We start from the raw sequence: 17,058 nt of genomic DNA on the forward strand, positions 1-17,058 counted from the left end.
GAACGTAAGTAGTAATCCAACATGGCGGCAAGGGATGCGCTAATTTTCGTGAGAAGTGAAATGACTGGTGATCAATGATTTTTTGGAAGATGTCGTCGTTGAAGTTTCTCTCTAACTGTCGATATATCGCGTCACCATTTACGAATGTACAAGATCTTTCCTGGAGGCTGCTTATGAGGAAATTCGGTGTACATCTGTGCTTTACGAATGCTGTGAAAGCGTTGGACGTAATACAAGATGCTGAAAATACACGAGACAATTTACTTGGTATTTCAGCGTTGAGGCAGGAGGATCGACCATTGATTGTTCAGGTACAAGATTAACTTAAGTAGAGATTGAGGTCTCCTCCAGTGCATGGCCACTTATTTCTTGATCTTACATGAACCACGATAACTAGTCTTCAAGGCATGTTCTTGAGTGTCTTTGTAAACATTCTGACTTGAAAAATCGCCATTTTTTGGGTGTACACCTGTAGTTGTTTTCAGAAGAACCTGAAATTTTAGTAAAGGCAGTGAATGGATTGGAGGGCCTTTGTGATGCTGTCGACATCAGTAACAACTTTACCACTGACGGTTTGAGTGACCTCCCCGTTGACAAACAGCATGACAAGTGGAGCTCGTGGTTGAGTTGTATTCAGAGAGTTCACCAAGAGTGTAAAATGCCTATTATGTGCAAGCTCCCTTTTAATTGGCAAACAACTGACGAAGCAGTTGAGAGGGGTAAATCACTCCATAAGGTTGGATGTGAGGTATGATAATTTTAAAGGAATTGTGTATCATCAAATGAAGCTGTGAGTTGATTTACTATTTAGTATTATTAACAAAGCCCTTTCTATGACAACTGAAGGGGAAAACACATGTGTACACGGCATGACAAGTTCAATTTGAATTTAGCTATCCATTCCCAAAAAAAAAAAAAGGTATCAAATATGACAAAAAGCAGTGTGACAGTTTTCAATTAAAAAAAGGAAAAAAAAGGAGCCTTTTCCCTATTCCCACACTTTCAAGTAGGATATTGCACTCTGACAATGTTTTTTTTGGGATATCCTGCACTTATTTATTTGATTTACTGGTACTAACATATTTAACCATATAATGTTATAAATGGTGGGTTAAATGAAGATTGTCTTGTCTTGATGAAAAAACAAAATTATACATTACAAAAAAAAAACAAACAAACAAAAAAAAACTGTCTCATTTTAGTGAAAAATGCTTAAAACCCAAAGAGGCTATATTAACCTTAGAAATTAAGTTATTTTCATCTGGCCATATGTTATGGTCACAGTCACCATTTTCAAAGTCCCATAAGTGAAACTGGAAGATGCAGTGCTTCAATGGCTGGTGTAATGAGCTCAGGATTGAAAGATTATAGGGTTCAAGTCTTGGTCATAGTCTCTGTGTCATGTCCTCTGGCAAGGTACTCTTCTTTCAAACCACTTCTCTCCAATGCAGAGTATAAAATTATGACTCCCAAACTTCCAGATATGTGTATGTATATAAACATTTTGTATGGGTGATGAAGTGGTGGGGTGTTACCCACTATGGACTGATATTTTGTCCAGAATGAGTACTCATGTCTTAGAACCTGTGATAAGCTCTTGCAGCTATTTAAGTTAGTGTTATATGTAGCCTTTTTGCCACTTATTTTACACACCCAGTCAGATATTATCTCAGCCTTTAGCTTAACCCTTTAACTCCCAAGATCTCATTAGTAATTCTCCTTACTGTCTGCCAAATGATTTTCATTATGTTAGTTTGGAGAACTTGGTATTGGATCAATTAGTGATCCCATAATTGATATTTTTCTTTATTCTAATCACTTGTCTGCATGATATTGTATAGATATAGTAAGGAGAAATTCCATCTTGGTCACTCACAGGAGTTAAAGGGTTATGTTACAGGTGTAAGTCTGCCTAGCTTTTTTGATTTGTGTTTTACTAATTTACATTTGACCAATTTTATTTTTTTAAGCTTTTACTACTCCACAAACACAGTGCAGAGAAGATTAATGCCAGTATTTCTAAGAAGGACTGGGATTCAGTCAAAGTAATCCGGTGAGAGCTTAATTGGTGTTTTCTATCAATCTCTAGGATATATGTCTGTCTGAGCTCTTGACTATGAGTTGTTAGCTGTGGTCACACTACAGACTTTAACTATAGGGAAATTGATTTACAGAGGACAAATTTCCTGAGCTAAGCTCCGTAAGCTAAATTTCCCAGAGGTAATTTACCTTCATAGAAATTGGTCAAACCAGCAAATTTAAGTTTCTCATTGGTGGACTGTCATCAAGTTGGTAGTGTGTAACCACATCTATTATTGACTATTTTTCAGAGAATCTGTTTCCCTTCCAATAATTGTTGATGTTGGTTTATCCTCTAAATGGGAAGTCGATGAATGTATAGAGTACACAGGAGTTCAGGGTGTGACTGCCTCAGGTGATGCTTCAAAGTAGTTCTGTCCTTGGGATGTTAAGTCCACATGTACAACCAGCGGCAAAAGTAGTTGGCAAGCCTCCCCTTATTAGGAGGCTGTCAACCCATCACTCAACGTAATAAACAGAGGTCTTGTAATTCATCTTCAATTTGTTACTTGAAGGTCCCCCTTTTCCCTCCAAACAATGTTGTAGGAAATTAGTGTCCATTTTGTGAATACCAGGAAACATTGAAATGGGGCAGAGAGGGAGTGAAAGTTTACAGAAAAAATTAAAAAAGTATAACATGTGCCATGACTCTTGCCACTCACTGTAGTTAGGAAAAGGCTGTGAATAATTTGACCCATAAGCAGCACAAAGGAAACCCCATATCATTACTCATTAAGGACAGGTAGATGTTTATCAAGATTGTATTTTGCCCAAATTTTTTAGATGCATGTAACTTTATGTAATGCTCAAGTGACTCAGCATATACATGTAGCTATGGAATGTTAGATCTTGATACATAAATGTTCTTGTTAGACTTCAATTTCAGCTACAACCTTTTACCTAGGTAGCAGATTTGAATATTGCGTTCTTCAAGCTTTTTCCTTCCTTCTGCCATTATTGTTATTATTTTTTTTGTTTTTCTTAAGAGTCTTTGGAAGGTAACCCATCACTTTTCTGTAAGAAACAGCCTCCAGTGTTAGATGTGGTCAGGCAGTACTTGGAACTTTGCAAAGTCCATCGTACATCCATTTCCAACATCAAACATCATATCAATGGATTTTGTGGATTTTAGTAAGGAAATGAAAATCCATTTTTTTTAATCAATTTTTTTTACATTTTGTATCTTTTTGATCAAGCAATAATATTGTAATGATCATGTCACTGGATATTTTCCTTGATAATTTGTACTTGTCTTTAGTTTAACCCTTTTGCTTCCAAGACCCAACTTGAAATTCTCCCTTCTGATTGCCTTACATTTTCTTGAGAATTAGACAGGAGAATCTGGTGTGATATCTAGATAACACCCTCCAGATGATATCTTGGTTCTTGCAACCTGTCATCCAGATAACATATTTGAATTACAAAGAGAAATTACATGTTTATCACTACTAGGTGTTGGAGAGTTAAGCAGAGCCCTGACGTTTTCTTCGTACTATGTTTAAAAAGTCTCAGCAGGTTTCATGATTTGAGCACCAGCCTTAAAGAGGTACAGAGCTTAGAGGGCATTGAACAGCTGATGGAGGAATTAGGAGAAAATATTTCTAAGCTTTCTGTAAGTTTTCACCAGAAAAAAGTGCTAAATTATGTTTTTTTTTTCCATAATTAATATTCCTCTTGATTCCTTTTCTTTGCTGAATTCCTTCGCTTTTGACACTTACGCAGATGCAGATGTAACTTTTATAAGTAGGAAGATGCAAGTGACTGTGTAGTTTTGTCGTACAGTTTAGGCAGGCGTAAGATACAAAACCAAACCCTCAGGAGACATCCCTCTTAAGCCTCCAACAAATCAATCAATCAATCATTCAATTAGTCAATCCATCCATCCATCAGCCATTAAAGCATAAACAGCTGAGAAACGTCATCTACTGCAGTGCCTCTCAACAGGACGTTGACAGTCTCGACTGAAACTCGATCCTCGAGGATTGAGAGTAGAGGCTCGGGGAGCGAGAATCGAGAATCAATGATCGAGGATCGAGACGCGTGAAGAACTTTTCGAGATACTCGATCGGAGAAAACGATTTTATTCTCGCATGCAAAACAACAGCAATTTAAAGGACAGAGCGCCACACGCGGCTTTATGACACAGAGGCCACTCGTGTACAACACGGGCGACGTCAGTTTTCCTTGGTTTCGGAATTACGTGTACCAACAAGTCTAAAACCAACCAATAAAAATGTAAACAATCACATTCCCACGGACACCGTGCTTTGAGGTTCACTAATATTGCGTTCGTTGTTGTTATCGACCAGAGGATAATCTCCAACCGTAATACTTACAAAAAATAATTTTAAATCGAAGATATCTTGCTAAATTGCAATGACTGTATGAAGAAAATTTAACCAATTGCACAGACAACATTTCCTTGCATAAGCACCCACGCTCCATTAAGCGCCATTGCCCCCACTTGGGCATAATGTCAAACAAGCACCCCTCTGTAATCAGCGTTCCTTCCTCCCTCTCTTTCTTAAATAGTAGGGATACAAGGTAAACCTGTTTTTAATGCCACTTTATTTGTACCTTTTTAAGGTTTAATTACAGCGGAATCAGTACGGGAGAATAATAAGCGCCCCTCGATTAAGCGCACCTCTTCAAATAAGCAGTAATACGGTACATCAATCACGATTACTGTAGTATGTCGCCGTGATGCCACCATCTCGTTTCCCAGACGCGCAGACAAACAAGCTTATTGACGATTATACAGCAAAGATATATTTCCCCACTCTTGTTCCTGTCGAGCCGCGCGAAGAAAAACTATCGAGAACATTTACTGTCATAAATGCTGTTTAGTTTACTTAGTTTGCTTTCTTTTACAACACAGGGAAAAGAATTAAAGTCTCTGACAAGCCTGAGAAGGAAGAAGGTAAAGATTTAAGATTTATTTGCACGTTATTGTAAAAATATTCTCTAAGTGGCTCACTTTGCACAATAAATACTCTCTTTTCTTGTCAGAAAAAAGCTGCTTGTAACAGTAAGCGCTTTGAACTTTCAGGAGTGGAGAAAGCGAGGACGAGACAGAAAGAAGGAAGAGGGGACAAAAGTTGTAAAAGGTGCAGTAGCCAAAAAAAACAAAAAACACTAAAAGAACAAAGGACATTGGAGCGCTTTTCGATTGAAAGTTGTGAAACCAAAACCAAATCATTACAATGGCCAATCAGAAGAAAGGAAAATACCCTGAAGAGCCAATGAGAACTCAAAATGAAACCAACCAATATGTCCAAAGCCCGGGAAAACTCTACAGACCAAGTCGTGATTGGTTTTAATTTTGCATCTGATTGGTTGAGAGAGTGACGCGAGTTTTTCTGGTCCAATCACTGAGGGAAGTAAATAGAAACTAAGGCAATCTCGGATTACATTCGACGCCCATCGACTTTGACAAGGGCATTGTAACAGACGTTTGTCACCATATTGACCGTGTAACTTATAGAAGTCCGTAGATATCCTTTTCCCTTCAGCGGGGCATTTGATGGGATATCTTGTTTTCCCTTCTTTGAAATGATGAAGAGATTATTTGCGTATTACTCGTTGTTGAAACAACGGTTTGAGATCCGAGTAAAGCATGAACTTCGCCTTACTACCAGAAGGCAATTTTGTCTGAAAAACATTTCATGGACATACCATGCATGTCACATAAACTTATGCCTCAGCGCCTGAATTTCGGTACTAGATCTGGCCATAAGGATTTTCTTGAAATTGACTCTGTCAGCGACTTTCAATTCTGATTGTGTGTGTTGTGCAGGGCAGATTCTGATGTATCTCCATTTTGCTTTTCCTTTTCTTAATCTAGAGAGAGACGAAAATCACATCCCAAAAATTGTATTAAAGAAACTTCAGAAAGAGCGAGTGGGAAACGCAATGAAGTCTGATGCTCAGAGAGTGGCCATTGATTTTACCGTAATAGACTGTATGCTTAATAAGGTAAGAGCATGTGACGAAATGACCATTTAAGTCGTCTTGTGTGTCAATTATAATCAGCGTCAATATTCATCATTTTGGCACAGAAACTGATGTTCATTTTACGATAATAATCTTTATTTTCTTTTGTCGTCAAACTGATAATTATAGCTTCACACGTCCATGCGCAGTTTCTGGAGAATTCCCCATCATTTGTCGACTTATAGAATAACCAACTCTACTTTACAGAGATTTTCGAACATAATATGCCAATTTCTACGATGATTCGACTGGTGTCTTCAACGGAAGAAAATTATGGTTAGCAAGAGAGGATGAAGTGTAGCTAGTGAACAGGAAAATTCCCATTTTCACACGACATTAACTATTGTAACAGGAAATATCCAAACTCGCTGGTCAATTAATGCGACTGTATGGTTGCAATATGAAGTCGACGTCTCCAGTTCACCTTTACCTGACGGGACTGGAAACCGGCGGTGTAGTGTACCGTGAATGTGAAAGACAGTCGTTCGACTTCACTAAGATATTGGTAAGTGAATCCCGAATTCCTGCCCTTGTAATACAATTGAAACGAAAACGATGGAAACTCTCTCATGAAAATGCTGGATTAAGCCCGTGATTCCATTCGGTGGAATCGCCGTTCAGGGAACAATGTCGGAACTGAAAAAGTTTCTCTTGTAGGTAGGTGTCTCCTCAATCAACACAACAGTTACAGGTTATAGGAGCATTCTAGTTTTCAGTCGGAAGAACTATAGTACCAAGGAGACACGGGTTCGAATTCTGTCGATGCCTGAATTTTTTCAAGCCTCTTTAGTGCACTTTTCTTCATGAAGTTCACTTACTAGGATCGTTTCATCACTCGCAGGTTCTTCATAGTACGACTCAAGATTTAACTGTTATTTCGTTTTCTCAGGCGAGCGTGTCAGAGAAAAGCTATTTGACTTTGTTTGACGCTGACGATGTCGTTTATTTGACACCAGACTCACCAAATGGTAAGAATCTTTAAAAAAGTACACTTTTGGTTCCACAATATGCGAGCTGTAGGTGAATTACGGCCAAATCTGCCGAACTGTAAGCCTATCAATTCTCCCATCTCCAACGATGGACTTCGCCGTCGGAGTTGCCGCCTCCGTAGCAGCGGTAGTTACCACCGATCAGTCGCACCTTTACGTACAGTGGCCACTGAGCTGTCCCACCCGTGACTGACACGTTAGGCTATGTCACGGTCTCTGCAATAGTTACCACGCCGCTTCTTGCACTTTCCCTCTCTAACTGTTTTTTTTCCCGTAAATTTGTTGTTTGTCGTAAGGGATCAAAGCCTCGTCATTTCAAGTAGGAATTAAAAGTGACCTCTAACAAGCCCTAAACCTCATCCTCGAACCAACGAAGGCAAACAAATGCTCTCATTTCAGGCGGTAGATCGGTCAAGACATTCCTTATTATTGGAAAGACCACTACACATTCTCTTTTGATAGATAAGTGAATCGTAATTTGTGGTCAGAAAAACGTCATAAGTAACTTGAGTGGAAATTCTAGTTTCTGTCATACGATTTATTGGTACTTTAAATATTTTTCTGGTTTCTTTCTCTCTTACTGCTCTTTTTGATAAAAAAAAAAGAAACTGACTCAGTTCAAATGAGTCGCTCTGACGAAGGGCTAACGCTCGAAACGTCAGCTTTTTCACTTTTTACGGTGGCCAATTTACGTTTTCGACTCAGTTGTTAACACTAAATTACCTGCTATACTCTCCCACCGACGCAGCACCACAGTTTCTTTAGAAACTTATCCCCTTTATTCAGTTCAAATGAGTTAGCTCGAAAACTTCACAGTTCCTGTAGCCTCTAGGCTCCAGTAATGATTAAAGTATGCTTTTTAAAATGTTGACGGTTAATTATAAAAGTTTTATTAATTATTCATTGTATTAACTCTTTGTGAGCGATAAAAGATTTGTTTTTTGTATATGAACAACGTTTTGTCCTTGAAATTTCAGTGCTGGATCAACTTAACAAAGACAAAGTCTACATCATTGGCGGACTTGTAGATCATCAAGTGCGGAAGGTAACACTCTGTCCACACCCTTCGATCTGAAGAGTTAGTCAGCTTCTTTTCTCCTGTCACCATGAGAGCATTATCTAGCTGCTTGATAAAAATGATCAACCTGGCCCCGGTTGTTCGACGGTTGGATAACACTATCCACTGAATAAATCTCTATCCGGTGGATAACGCTATACGTTTTGCTATCACATTTAGCGATTTATCCGTTGGATAGCGTTATCCACCCTTTATACAACTGGGCTCTGGTTGAATTGTTCCAACGTAATAACATTTTTTCGGATCCTTCACAGGAGGATTTGCTATTCAGATCGTTGGAGTGAATGGGTTCAGATCAAAACTGCTTGGAAGTTATTATTTGGTTGTCAGCTGGAAGTTTATGTAGAGTTGGATAGACCGCCGAAAAAAAATAAACAGCTGCTGATGTTTCAAGCGTCACGCTTGCATTTGAGGAGCGCGGGGTTTTGTAGATTGTATATGTTATCGGAACAATTTTCAATTGAATGTCGACAGTATTCCGGGGCTGCTTTGTTTCTCTTTTAATTTGCTCTGTGATTGGTCCAGAAAACTTGCGCCACTCTCTTAACCAATCAGATGCAAAACTAAAACCAAGCACGTCTTGGTCGCTAGCGTTTCCCGCGCTTTAAGCTGTTTGCTTTGGGTTCTCATTGGCTCCCAAAGGTATTTTCCTTTCATCCCAGTGATAGGACGTTTCGATTACTTTGGTTTTGATTTTACAACACTCAATCGAAAAAGCTCTCTATATAGTGGAGAGTAGATTTATGTTATTATAGTATACACGGCCAAGGATGATGCACGCATTAAGTGATGACATCATTCATTTTTTATTGATCATTTTGGACTAAATTCACATTTCCTGAGTTGATGACACTTTTTAAAGTCAGTATACTGTGTGTTTGGTTTGCAGGATAAGACGAAGTCGCTAGCAGAAGAGAAGGGTTTGTGCACAGCGCGGCTGCCTATCGACAAGTACATGGAATTAAAAGACATTTCGCCCAAGAAGAAAAAGTCCGGAAAGCACGCTTTTTCAATCGTGCTCAGTGTGAACCAAGGTAACACCTAAGAATTCTAAATCTTGAGCAGACTTGACTGTTACAAATGTGCTAATGTGACGGTGAATTGCTATTTAACTCTTAAAATCGATGCATTTTGCGGTCCAATTATTTGGCAATAGACACAGACGTGGTGTAACACTGTCATCGAAGCGTACGGACTGGTGGTCTTGCAGCCATCTTGTGACTACCATATTTCTCAAGTACGCATGCTCCCATCGCGCGCCTTGCTCATAGGAGCTGTTCTCTACTTGCATCACTTGAATTGCCTCAATTTTACTCGTTCGAGTATTACTGTAAACATTTATCTCTCTTTTACAATGCGCCGCAGTGTATTTAGCTCGGGGGCAAATATGACCGAACAAATTAATGAGGAAAGTTGCGCATATTTATTAGTCTGAGGCAAACCAGTTGGTTGTTTACAAGCATAGCTTTGAATGCCGACTGGGGATCATGGGTTGCGCTTTCAGAGTGGTTATCGTCTGGCCGAGTGGAGAACGGCGAAGATAAAAATTTGACCACCACACCATTCCCGCGATCGCTTCGTACCGCAAGATGCAACCTCGTTGCGTGACTAGCCGTTGATCTTCCGCCGGTCGATTTGAACGACTATTCTAGAAACGGGAGCGAACGTGCTTCCGTTGAGGAATGTTTTCCCATGCAATTTGAATTAGATTCTAGCTGATCAGTCTTATTGTTTTTTCTGGTAAACAGCTGTTCGTAGCGTCCAGTTTCTTACGAAAATTCCACATCACTTATTGAAGTGAAATTCTATGCGAAAATCTCGCTATCAGGGTCGAGTTTTCCCATAAAATTTTCCATTAGACGAGAAGACTTCTTTCAGTCGTGCGATTCTTAGACGAAAGCGAATGGAGTCATTCCCTAACGAGTTTTTCAATCCGTATAGTCATGTTTAAGGTAATGAGTGAACCTAACGATGAATTTCCATGCTGCGCGTTAGTTTTTTTACGACGTTGCAAGTCGGTGATTCCCAGTCTTGCATTGTAGCACTGTGCTCTACACAGTATGTGTGCGCGGGGAAAACAATTCAAACCCAATTAATTTTAACTTTGAAATTAAACGGCGATGTTTTTTCTTCTTGGATTTCTTTGTATTAAGATCACTTGGTCGCCTGAACCTTTTTTCCAGAAAAGACTTAATGTTTTTTTTCCTTTTTTAAAACTGCAGCTGTATTTGGTTCTTAGTATGAAATATCCAGTTCCACGCTATCAATTCGCCCAAGGCCTAGCAGGTGGAAGTCAATTCTATCCCCAAGTCTTGCAGTCGTGTAGGAGATGTTTAATAGGATTCGGTTAAAAAAAATGGAGTGTAGTTTGGCAAATTACGCCCTATTTTTATCAAATGTGGCCGACAAACACAGAAAGATCGACGCATCACAATTCGTTGTTACGATTCTTGTTAGCAAGGGCATATTCTGCCTGCAATCAGCAGGTATTCCAATTGGGAATTAAAAATGATAATTTTTATTTCAAAGAATAGTTGTTCGAAACACAACCTAAAATTGAACGAAATCGTTACAATACTTCAGAGGCTGTGTTTGTTGGTGCACTTGTTTTTCCGGCCAGCGGACGCCCGTATTGGAGGATATCTCACGATAGTTTGAGTCACGAGTCTCTTCTGCGGCGTGCAGAACTATATTCAATGCGAGGTACACCACAAAATGTTAGTCAGTTATTACAGATAAAGGTCACAATTGAAAGTATGACGCTAAAGATAGAAAGCAGAAAGGGTTAAAAAAATGGAGAGAACGCGGACACATACGAAAAAGTGAAAAAAACAGGTTGAATGTCTCATCTTATGTAAGACGTGAGGTAAGCGTTCTCATCATTACTGAACAGAAAAGGTGTCAACACCTGCCCTACCAAAAATGTTTTTTTCTTTCACGCCGCACGCACATAAATCAGTGTTATTTTTAAGGCCACAAAGGCTGAGTTTTTCAGTAAACTTTGTGAATCTTCCGGCTTTCAGATACTTTATCAGCAGTTAGAAATAGCGTTTCCACTGCGCGATTTTTAAATAACGTGGGTTACCAGGCAACCACTACTGCTTCCAAATATAGCATTTCCAATTCTAATTGCTCCCCTAAACTGGCGGTCGTTAGTTTGTCTTTGACACCTGAACAGAATATGTCGTTAAATCTTCGATGAAAAGCGACAACCCTGCCACATTTTCACTCAGCTACCCTTGATGGTTGCCAGGAGAATTTCCCCCGTTTCAAGCCGAGCATAACTTGATTACAGTATTATTTTCTTTCACAAGTTGCTAGGCAAAATAAGCTTTATCCAACCATTCATACAAAAACATGTCTGGTCAAAAAGAAGTTCTAGTATCACTTGGATTGTTTTTAAAAAATGGAAAAAAAAAAATTGGCATACTCTTTTTGTCTGTCTGTTTTATTTTCAGGGATGTATTCCAAAAAACAGAGCAGACATTTTATGGTTGTTTGTCTGTTACTATAAACTGACCGGAAAATGAGACAAAATGATAGTTCCCCACGCCGATTGTGAATAGGTTAAATGTTCGCGGCGCCAAGACCAATGGATGAATGAGATCGATTAATTATTGTTGAATGGAAGTCTCTTTTATTTGAGCAATTCAGACACGACTCGTTTGACATCCTTAAACTTTAAAAAAACTCATTAGGATGCTTAATGCGATGGTAGCTGTCATTTCCATCATAGATACGTCGTGGAGTAAACATCGAGAGCGAAAGCATGACCTCTGCCTATTTTCATATAGCCTTCAGTTTTTGTCGAGGTTTTAGAGTCCGACTCTTCTTGTCCTTAAAACTCTGAGACTACAGGACTCGATACAACTTACTTATTCGTAGTAATAGCTAATTGCTTTTCCGTAAACGTTTCTCACAAATCATTATCAAACTTAAAGGAGCCTGTTTTTACATACCATAATCATCAGCAATATGAAAACTGAAAATTTAAATATTTCAACCCAGTCAAATCTTTGAATTACGAATATGAACCATTCCTCTAGTGCTGCTTGGTTCAGTACGCTAGATATTTCAACCCAGTCAGATATTTGAATTACGAATATCAACAATTCCTCTGGTGCTGCTTGGTTCAGTGCGCTAGCCATCTTTTTTTTATGAAGCGACTGCGAAGCCATCTTGAAACTTCTCCTTTTAAAAGGCACTCCAGATTAATTTCAAACGCAGTGGTTTTCCAGCCCGAATTCTCTAATAAACCAGTCCTTGATTCTGTCTTCTAATTCAGGGTAACTCATTTGCGATCCTGTCGTTCCCTTGTTCTTCAGCATGTGGTGACAGAAATTCTCATTCGGTTCAGTTTTTAAGAGGCTTTTAGGACGCACATTTTTGGCAAAGAATTCTGGAAATAATGATTTAGCTGCCAAATGAACTTCTCTCACACAAGATTCCGTGGTGGTGAAAGTATGAGACGAACTGAACGAATCCAGACTACGGCAGCTAGAGGTGGTGCTGCTTGAAGTAGAGAAGTGTCCATAAAATACCTCTTTCTTGAAACTTTCTTTACGCATTTCTTTTCTAGTTATCGTTTGCAGTTGGTGAGTCATTTCTCTGCTGCGATTTATGTTGTTGTTTTCTTTTTGGTTCAGAAACTTGACAATCCTTGCAGAGCAGAGGAAACAATTAGCAGATCTGCACACGACAGTTAAAAACTAATGATAATAAAGGAATATAGATCAGCTGTCTCGTTTTTTCTTTTTTTTTTTTTAAGAAAAAAGGAAAGTTACGTAACAAATGCTCTAAACATGTGGCAAAACGCGTGAGTCGCATATTAATTAGAAGTGGAGTCATTTTCATATTCAGCCATCGATTACACCGTATAGCGTTTTGTAGTGTTTCCTGAGAGCGACATCAAAATCGCAAGAACCTTTAAACAATCAAAACGATTTTTCTCCACAAGATAGACACTAAAGAGACTCCTTGCACAGGGCGACATACTTGAACCTCTCTCAGATAACTGAGTGCAACTGGATAAATATCGTTTGTCAATTTTTGCAAGACAAATGTTGTAACAGGAAATTTGACTCTAGGTATTCATTTTTTCTGCGGTGCAAAGCGTCTAGAACGTGCGTTGGATCGAAACGAGTGAAGACTTCTTTTTAAGTACATTAACAAAAACCTCTTTTATTGTTAGCTACCGTGACGTATACGACCACCCTTTAAACATAGAACTCGGTGATCATGCGGAAAAAAATGAAAGTAAATGCAATAAAAATACGAAACGATGAAACCAAGATAAGACACATCAATCAAACCATGGAAACACTCTCCGCTGCAGGCCATCTGGTTAATAAGAATTTCAGTGTTTACAAACGAGGGATTGTTCGATTTTTAACGTTACTGAACCTCTCCATTACAAGACTGCAAAACAATTGCTTTAAAGGACTAATAACATTCAACAGCGCAGAAGAACTGAAGAAGTGTTAAAATAAAGGCTACTAAAAGGCGTTAAACAATACTCTATATTAGCATATGAGGGGCTTTTGTTAAGATACACACATTCTATACTCGGCCGAAAATAGCTGAGTACCATATGTGTTTTCTGTTCTATGTGTTTTCCGTCTTTATTTAAATATTTTTTCACCTTTTTTTTAATCCTTCTTTCTTTTGAGGCACATGGTTGTTTAGAACTTAAGATCTTGTGCAGAAACTGGTTCAGATTTAGACAGAGAACATCTCTAAAAGTTCACTTGAAGTAACATTTTTGCCGAATACACGTCTCGATGCGGACTGAAATAACAGTTATATTCTTCTTGTCACATTAAACGTGACTTGATACCCCGAACACATTTGTAGAGAAACAGCACGTTTCTTGTGATCAGAAGCGAATTCATTTTTGTTTCGTAAACTCTATCATATTTCAGGGTCGTATTTCATTTTCATGGCTGATTATGTAAGAGCAAACTTAGTTTAAAACCGAAAGGATAAAGTATGGTGATTATGAGATTTTTGTTTTCGGCAGTTCGTTAGTTGTTCACTAAGTAAATACGTGTCGTTCTTTTTACACTGCAGCGCCGACGGTCTAGACAAGCTGGTCAGCGAGTCAGACATAGGCTATCGTGTCCCAAGATGCAAACTACCAATTTAATGACAAAATCATCCTTTAAAAGGTTGATCTTGGTCAGCGAGAAGGCCCTCCCCCGCTGATAAATCGAACCCTTATCAAATCTCGTTGACGATTGCTACGTAACGAGGGCCGTCGTGTTGGATGAGAGTGAAATGTTACCAAGTAGAATTGCCTAGAATTGTGTTTGTGTGCTTTGTGTGACTTAGGACAGCTAATCGGTGGACAGGGTCTCGCTTTAGGTCGCGCTGTCGATCATTTTTCCGTGCCATTTTCTATTTTCTATGGGTTTCTACTTAAATCCTTTGGGATCTTAATCACAGGCGTATTTGACTTTATAATGTAGTCCGAAACCACATATTGATTCCTTTGGCTGATCGGTAGAAATGTGAAAGGCTGCAAACCGAAACTTATGCAGTCTTCAGTTGCCGTCGTTAACTTACGAACGTTTTAATGCACGCTTTATATTCCGCGAGAGTTTCATACAGGTTTTCTTAATTTCCTTAGTTTCATACAGGTTTTCTTAATTTCCTTTGGATTTTTTTAATCTGTTTTATTTATTACAAAAATCGTATCTATTTGCTTTACGATTCTACTCGTAGTTTTAAAAGGAATTAATTAGACGTTTCAAAGCAGGCTGGAGGCAAAGACAATTTTGTTTTATCTTATCGCCAAATCTTCCTTAAATACGAGTTACTAAGTAAAGAGTGATCCTTTCCATTAGGCCGCTTTTTGAATGAGTGTCTAAAAAAAGCAATCACCAATGCCAATCACAACTGAGGAAAATTTCACAAGGAGTTAATGAGAATTCGAATAAAACCATGCGAACTGCTCTTAGCGTGGGAATAAATCAGTGATGTGGTCACAATTATTATTAGTTCGCATTTGGTTGGTATAGAAGATGGCATGTCACCTTGAACGTGTTCAACCATCTCTTTAGTCCAGGAAGCCATTCCCTTTTTCGCTAATGTCGGCCGAATGGGATTGCAGCTGTGTGTATATCTACGATAAGCGAAAGTGATGCAACAGCCTGTATTGCTTTGATCGCTTCGATAGCTACATCATCTGTAAAAAAACATTTTCCCATCGTAACGATAGCAGTGACAGTCCAAAAGATAGCATGTGTCTCACAAAGACCGCTGGACTTTGATTGCAACAATTTTGACGATCAACCAGGCTTATTACTAAACTGTAATCCGTTTTTTCTTGTTCTTTCTTTTCAGTTTTTGAGATCTTGTTGAAATTTCACGAGACTCAAGATTGGCGACAAGCTTTAGGGACTTGCGTACCGCAACGGAAAGGACTGGTGTTGAAGACATAGGCTGAATAAAGGTTCCGGATAGGTCGTTTTATGACAATTTAACTTTGGTCATTTATACGGAAACGCTTCAAAGACCGCTTCGCGCTGACGTGATTACGTGATAGTAAGGAGAACTGAAATCACGTGGCACAACAAACAGTATGGCAAGACATGGAAGGCCAACTTGTTTTTTCAACAAAGCCGAAGCAAAATAACCAGAGCGCAAAAGTTCAGAATTACTGTAGGAGTCCTGTTAGAGACTGAAGTTTGGACAGTCTTAGTGGAAGAGATCATCAGAGTCAATTGAAGAGTTGTTTGTTAGTCGAATGTCATTAAGTCTTGCTCGTGTACACTGATGTATTTCGCATTAAAACTTGGACTCCTATGAGTGACTAGCATCTAATTCTTCCCAACATCATCACATTAAGGTCACAAAAATAAAGGAATGAATGGAGAACAGTATGGTGAATATGCATACTGATGTTGGGGTGTAAAGTTAAGTGTGGTTTGTAGCGGTCTCTGTTTCAACCTCGTTCCCAGGGTCTCTCATCTTCCCGCCCCCTGGAGCGAGCTCGCGGGGGCGGGAAGCTGAGAGACCCTGGGAACGAGGTTGTCTCTGTTTAAAACAAAACCCATAAAATGAGATCTATCGTCTGTCATTTTCTGCTTAGTTAACTACAAATTTATCTTGAAAGTTCTGTGTTAAAATTTTAACAGTTTTTATAAGATACTTGGTATATGGATTTCTCATGTAAGAAAACGAACATTATCAAAAGCGCGTTGCAAGAGAAACAGCTGAACTACACGATATGAAATCACAAAATCGATCAAAAAAGGCACATGGGGAGTCCGCGCCGGCCCGTCTTTAATTTTATCCTTATTCCAATATCCCTTATCAGATTTCAAGTAAGTAAGAAAGATTTGATTGGTTCATCTTTGCTTAACAAGCGGGAGACTGGTTCAAGTTAAAATCGAGAACAAGTCGATACTAGGACTAACGATTGAGTCTTGTCACAACGATTGATATTTTTAGCACTAACGATCGAGTTTTATCACAGCGATTGATATTTTTAGCACTAGCGATCAAGTTTTATTGCTAGGGATTGATGTTTTTAGCACTAACGATCAGTTTTATCACTAGCGATTGATATTTTTAGCACTAACGATTGATATTTTAGCACTAACGATCGAGTTTTATCACTAGCGATCGAGTTTTATCACTAGCGATCGATATTTTTTGCACTGACGATCAGTTTTATCACCAGCGATTGATATTTTAGCACAAACGATCGAGTTTTATCACTAGCGATTGTTGTTTTAAAACTAACGATTGAGTTTTATCACTAGCGATTGATATTTTAGCGCTAACAATTGAGTTTTATCGCGAGCGATTGATATTTCGGCACTAACAATTGAGTTTTACCACTAGCAATTCATAATTAAGCACTAACAATTGAGTTTTGTCACTAGCGATTGATATTTTCTCAGCACTAGCGAT

At 38.8% G+C, this 17,058-nt stretch overlaps 1 protein-coding gene across 2 annotated transcripts; it reads left to right on the forward strand.

Annotated features, from left to right (window-relative positions):
* Positions 1 to 22: 22 nt before the first annotated feature.
* On the forward strand, positions 23 to 16,086 carry LOC131796017 (tRNA-dihydrouridine(16/17) synthase [NAD(P)(+)]-like). 2 transcript variants are annotated; one of them, XM_059113665.2, is made up of 14 exons: positions 23 to 311; positions 476 to 748; positions 1,971 to 2,053; positions 2,331 to 2,434; positions 3,066 to 3,210; positions 3,586 to 3,691; positions 4,958 to 4,999; positions 5,129 to 5,186; positions 5,924 to 6,054; positions 6,425 to 6,577; positions 6,962 to 7,040; positions 8,039 to 8,106; positions 9,029 to 9,173; positions 15,484 to 16,086. In XM_059113665.2, exons 1-14 carry the CDS (start codon positions 75 to 77, stop codon positions 15,579 to 15,581), a joined length of 1,722 nt encoding a protein of 573 aa, XP_058969648.2. In that variant the 5' UTR covers positions 23 to 74; the 3' UTR covers positions 15,582 to 16,086. The 2 variants fall into 2 exon arrangements, with proteins under 2 accessions (XP_058969648.2, XP_058969649.2); XM_059113666.2 differs by lacking the exon at positions 15,484 to 16,086 and adding an exon at positions 10,362 to 10,579.
* The last annotated feature ends 972 nt before the right edge of the window (positions 16,087 to 17,058 follow it).

This window comes from Pocillopora verrucosa, chromosome 4 (genome assembly GCF_036669915.1).
Source record: "Pocillopora verrucosa isolate sample1 chromosome 4, ASM3666991v2, whole genome shotgun sequence".
NCBI lineage: Eukaryota > Metazoa > Cnidaria > Anthozoa > Scleractinia > Pocilloporidae > Pocillopora > Pocillopora verrucosa.